This window comes from Mus caroli, chromosome 18, assembly GCF_900094665.2.
Source record: "Mus caroli chromosome 18, CAROLI_EIJ_v1.1, whole genome shotgun sequence".
Lineage (NCBI taxonomy): Eukaryota > Metazoa > Chordata > Mammalia > Rodentia > Muridae > Mus > Mus caroli.
Window position 1 is genome coordinate 7,064,115 of NC_034587.1, and position 5,414 is coordinate 7,069,528.

At 43.8% G+C, this 5,414-nt stretch overlaps 1 protein-coding gene across 2 annotated transcripts in view; it reads left to right on the forward strand.

The window, feature by feature from the left end:
• The window catches only part of Greb1l (GREB1 like retinoic acid receptor coactivator), a 231,759-nt gene that overhangs the window by 183,816 nt on the left and 42,529 nt on the right, over positions 1 to 5,414 (forward strand). For both annotated transcript variants that reach the window (XM_029471989.1, XM_021150817.2), the window contains exon 15: positions 3,463 to 3,660. In XM_029471989.1, the coding sequence (XP_029327849.1) occupies positions 3,463 to 3,660 (198 nt within the window). The remainder of the gene's footprint in view (positions 1 to 3,462; positions 3,661 to 5,414) is intronic.

Consider the following 5,414-nt stretch of genomic DNA (forward strand, 5'->3'; position numbering starts at 1 on the left):
TGTGTGTGTGTGTGTGTGTGTGTGTGTGTGTGTGTGTGTGTGTGTGTTGAGACAGGATTTTATCAGCCCAGACTGGCTTCAAACTCATTACGTAGCTGAGTCTAGTCTTGAACTCTTGATCCTCTAACCTCCACCTCCAAAATTCTAGGATGACAGGCACCACTGGCTGGACCCCAAGTGTTTTTTCCTGAGTTGTACGCAGGGAATTGCTGTGCTTGCGGGGCGCTTTAGAGAACTTCATGAAGCATCTAGACTGCAGCTGTGCAGGACTGTGTCTCTCACCTTTTCCCTTACTTGTAAAACTTCAGGCCCATAGAATATGAGGCCTTCCAGGCAGCAGAAAAATGTTACCTACATATCATCTGCCCTGCAAGTCAGAGCCCCATGGTGGCCGGGGGAGAGGAAGCTGATCTTAACCTCTTTGTCCAACAAATGTGAACATGGTCCACAAAGTGTCCTGACTTCTGGGCCGTATCTGGACATAGAGCATCATTCATTCAGATCTAAAATGAGTTCATATGAACTGTTCTGAATTGTTACTAGGTTCAGAGTTTGCTCAGCAGGTAGAGGTTGCTTGCATCCCAAGCCAGGGACCTAAGTTAGATCCTAGAACCTGCATAAAAGTAGACGGAGAGAGCCAGCTGCTTTGACCTCCATACATGTCATCACATACACCACTACATTAGTAATACATGTGTAAAAATAATAATTAGTTCATCAAATACTTCTTAATTCTCAGAATACATACAGCTCTCTAAGTACATCCTTGGTTCCCTACTTAAGAAAGGTTATTTGAAGCAGGGTGGTGGTAGCACACATCTTTCCTCCTGGCAGCAAGTTCGAGGCCAGCCTGGTCTATAGAGTAAGTTCCAGGACAGCCAAGGCTACATAGAGAAACCCTGAAACCCTGCCTTGAAAAACCAAAAGCCAGCCAAACAAACTAAATGTTGCTTGAAGGAACTGGAGAAAAAAACCTCAGGAGTTAAGGGCCCCAGCTGATTTTCAGAGAACCAGGGTTTCATCTCAGAACCCACAACCATCTGTGACTCCAGTCCAGGGGACCCAGGGGACCCAGGGGACCCAGTGCCTCCTTTGGCCTCTGAGGGAACCAGACTGCCAAAACTCTAGACACATTTTTTAAAAATATTTTTTTAGTTTAAAAAAGAAATGTCAGCCAGGCATGGTGGTGCATACCTTTAATCCCAACACTCCCAGGCAGAGGCAGACTACCTTTGTGAGTTCAAAGCCATCCTGGTTTACATAGTGAATTTCAGGACAGCCAGGGCTACATAGTGAGACCCAGTCTCAAAAGATCTAAGTGAATAAATAAGTAAAATAAAAATAAATGTTGCAAGCCGGGTGGTGGTGGTGCATGCCTTTAATCACAGCACTCAAGAGGCAGAGGCGGGCGGATTTCTAGTTCGAGGCCAGCCTGGTCTACAGAGTGAGTTCTAGGACAGCCAGGACCACACAGAGAAACCCTGTCTCGAAAAAACAAACAAACAAACAAACATTAAAATAAATGTTGCTTGAAGCCAGCAAGATGGCCTCGTGGGTAAAAACAACTACCACCAAACCTGATGACTTGAGCTCAAACCCCGGGGCTCGCTCACGTGGTAGAATGAGAAAGCCAATTCCTGCATGATGTCTTATCACCTCCACATGTGTGCTGTGGTACATGGGCACATGCACACACATACACCAACACTAAAAGTTATAATAAAAAGTTTTACAAAAAAAACTGTTGTTTTATATTTCATTAAACTTCAGAATTTGCTAAATTAAATTGTACTTACAAATCTATATATGCTTAGTTCCTGTCAGCCTATGAACTGAGAAACTAATAACTTATTTATGTTGGAAGATAGGCTTGTTTTATTGGTAGATTTTTTTTTAATTTTTTACTTATGTGTATGTGTGTGTGTGTGTGAATGTGTGTTGGGTATATTCAGGTGCTCACGAGGATCCGAAGACCATGTTGGATCCTCCAAGGTTGTAGACATGGGTGCTACAAATCAAACCGTGTTTTTCTGCAGAAGCAATGTTTTCTCTCAACTGCTGAGACATCTCTTCAACCTTTTAATTGTAGTCCATGTACGGGAAATGGGGGAAAGTTACCTAGGGGCTGGAGAGATGGCTCAATGGCTAAGAGCACTGGCTGTTCTTCCAGAGGACCCCAGTTCAGTTCCCAGCAACTACATGGTTACTTATAAATGTCTATAGCACCAGTCCCAGGGGATCTGGTGTGTTCTTCTGTCCTCCTTGGGCACTAGGCATGCAGATGGTACACAAGCATACATGCAAGCAAAACACTCATGTGCATCATTTTAAAACTTTAAAAGTATTTGCACTAGCATTCCTTTTTCTTTTCTAACCCTGGGAGTCAAACCCAAGCCTTACACACACATCTAGAGGTGCCCCATTGCTAAGCTGCTCTCCCAGCTCTGCTGTTCAACCTCATAGCATCAAGCTCTGCAGTCAGTTCTTTCTGCCGGCAAGAAGCCCTCTGTGTCCAGAGTAGCTAGGGTAGTGTGAGTACTGAACGCCTCACTTACACCTCAGTTGAGTTTAGACAACTTTCATTAGCACTAGTTAATTAAGCCCTTGAGACTGTGTTTCAGTCAAACTGTCAACATATGTCCCTGATAGAATGCAACCCTTTTAAGAGGTGTGGCAGCTGCCTGCCCAGGCATTTTGTTTGTGGGGAGAGGGGGTGTGCACAGGGACTGGTGGCTTGGTGAAACTTGTAAGAAAGGATTACTGACATGCATAGAGAATCTGGGCAGTGTTTGGTGGTATGTCACCTACTGAGAGGCCAGCTGCCTATGTCACAAGGCATAGGTCTCTTTAGGTAGTCCTGGTGTGAGCACTGGTAATGACTACATGTCCTAGGCCTGCCAGGTCACAAATGCTGGCAGAGCCAAGCCAAATAGGAAGAAAAGTGAAGGTTGTGTCTCTAGCCTGTGTTGTCTAGTCATAGACAGGGGATTTCAGGTCATGTTGCAGCTGACTTGCTGATGCAGAAGAAATAATTACTGTGGATTCATCCAGAAAAACTCAAAGGAATCCTACAGTATTATAGCTATGGCATTGACTCTCTCCCTAGACCTGGGCAATGCTGAGAGGCCTAAAGATTTGACTACCCCCTTCCTGCAGCTGAGTCCTGGTCCAGCTGTGACCTTGTAGTCTGTTTCCACTATTAACAAAAGTGTTGTAAGACAATCCCAACGTTTTTAAGTCATTTGCTTGTCAAACTGTCCTAGCCCATTCTTGAGCATATCTTCTCAGTCAGATTTTAGGGGGAAACAGGCAGCTCCATAAAGCCCAGTATCAAAGGAGAATAGCAAGTGGGAGTTCGTGGTTGTGAAACAGTGATCTGCCCTTGTGTTTTATGTCTCCAAATGGATTCATAGCGCTTGTTGAAGAACTAAATATTGTTCTTATAACTTTTTTTAATTTTAGATGTAGATAACGAAACCTTCCAAATTTATCAACCACAGCTCACAGTTGCCAGAAGACTCTTATCCCAGGTGTGTGCGATCGCAGACAGCGGCAGCCAGAGCCTGGACCTCGGCCACTTTAGCAAAGTGGACTTCATCATCATCGTCCCAAGGTCAGAGGTTCTGGTCCAGCAAACTCTCCAGCGTGTTCGACAATCAGGTAAGAGTGAGCCTTTCTATGAGCTTCTACTCAGTTCCAGCCCTGCAGCCCCTTTATCCCTTCCTCTCGCTTAGTCCAAACATTTAAAAGACATTTTAAAAACGTCTTTCAGTAGTAAAAAAAAAAAAAAAAAAATCACAAGAGCATTTAAATGAACATTTAATTTATCTGTAAGCTTTCTTCTAGACCTTTTTCCCTTAGAGGCCAAGACACTAAAACTGATTTGTGTGTTTGTCGAGACTGTAAATCCATGGTGTCATTCGTGGGACTGCAGTCTGGTCATTCACTGTTTAGGGAAGTCCAGCCTGTCCGGGATGCTGGGTCAAAGCCTCTTGAATTCTTCCTAGGTTGGGGCAGGTCATTTCTCAGAGTTCTCAGACATTTAGCAGGTTGCCGGAACATTTTCAACACAGACGCCACCTTCCACATTATCCGCAAGAAGCCAAGTTAAAATTATCTCCAAAAACAGAGACCAAATTCAAATACATTTCCCTGTAGAAGACAGAAATGGTAGAAAGGAAAGATTTTACAAGTCTGTGGTAAATATAATCTCTTCATGAAATAAAATTTGCTTAGAATATATAAAAAGCTATAGAGTTTAGAAAATTGGGACAGCTAAGCAAATGCTGGTTTTCATGTAAACCAGGGTTTTTATTGTTTCTTTTGTTTGTTTGTTTGTTTGGTTGGTTGGTTGGTTGGTTTTTGGTTCTTTGAAACAGGGTTTCTCTGTGTGGTTCTGGCTGTCCTGACAATTGTTTTGTAGACCAGGCAGGCCTTGAACTCAGAGTTCTGTCTGCCTCTGCCTCCCAAGTGCTGGGATTAAAGGTGTGCGCCACCACTGCCTGGCATAAACCAGGTTTAAAGAGAAAAATTTAAATATCAAATTCCCTCTGGTTATCTTACCCGGGGAAAAAAACACAGGTTTTAGATGGAGGATGGGTCTTTTTGTCACATTAAAGAATTATGTTTGAAAACAGAAAATTTAATAAATTCAAATTTCTAAGAATGTAGATTTATGGATTCCACACCTATAGACCGTGTCTAGTGTCTATCAAACTTTGTATAGACTTCCAGGAAGTCCCTCAGTAGTCGGGGTCGCCCCCAGACTGTATTTTGTCCAATCTCCTGAGTCCTGCTGGTCAGAGGCCAGGCTCTGAGCAGCATGGCTGTGTGTGAACTCTTCCCACGTGTTCACCTGACTGGCTGTGACTGACTCATGGGAAGTGTATTTCACAGTCTCGGGAGGCCTCAGGGTTATCTGCCTTTAAGTCTCTGAATGTCACACTAGGCAGTGACCTTTTGGAAATGAGCAGGAAGAGGGCAGAAGCCTTCCCTGAGGCTCTCACAGAGCCTCCCTCAGCTGTGTCTTCTTTCCTCCCCTCCACCGTGGGTGACCGGTGGGTTTCCATAGAGCCAAGTAACCTGACCTATTATTGCTCGTGGATTCTCTTTTCCATACATGGAGGGAGTGCCTTCTTTTGTAGGTGGTTCACTTATACCATCTGGCATTTGCAGACTCCCTCAGTCTGTGATCTGATATCCCAAGTCGTGCTTCAGCAAACGCATCCTAGCACCTGTTTAGAGCGAGCTTCCTCTGCAGAGCCTTTTCCTGGAATAACCTCTCAGTGGCTTGCACTTTCCCTGTCTCTCTGCAGAGCCTACCCATCCTCTCTGAGCTCAGGGCTTTGGTTTTGGTTTTTCTTTTTTTTGGGTTTTTTTTTTTTTTTTTTTTTTTTTTTTTTTTTTTTTTTTTT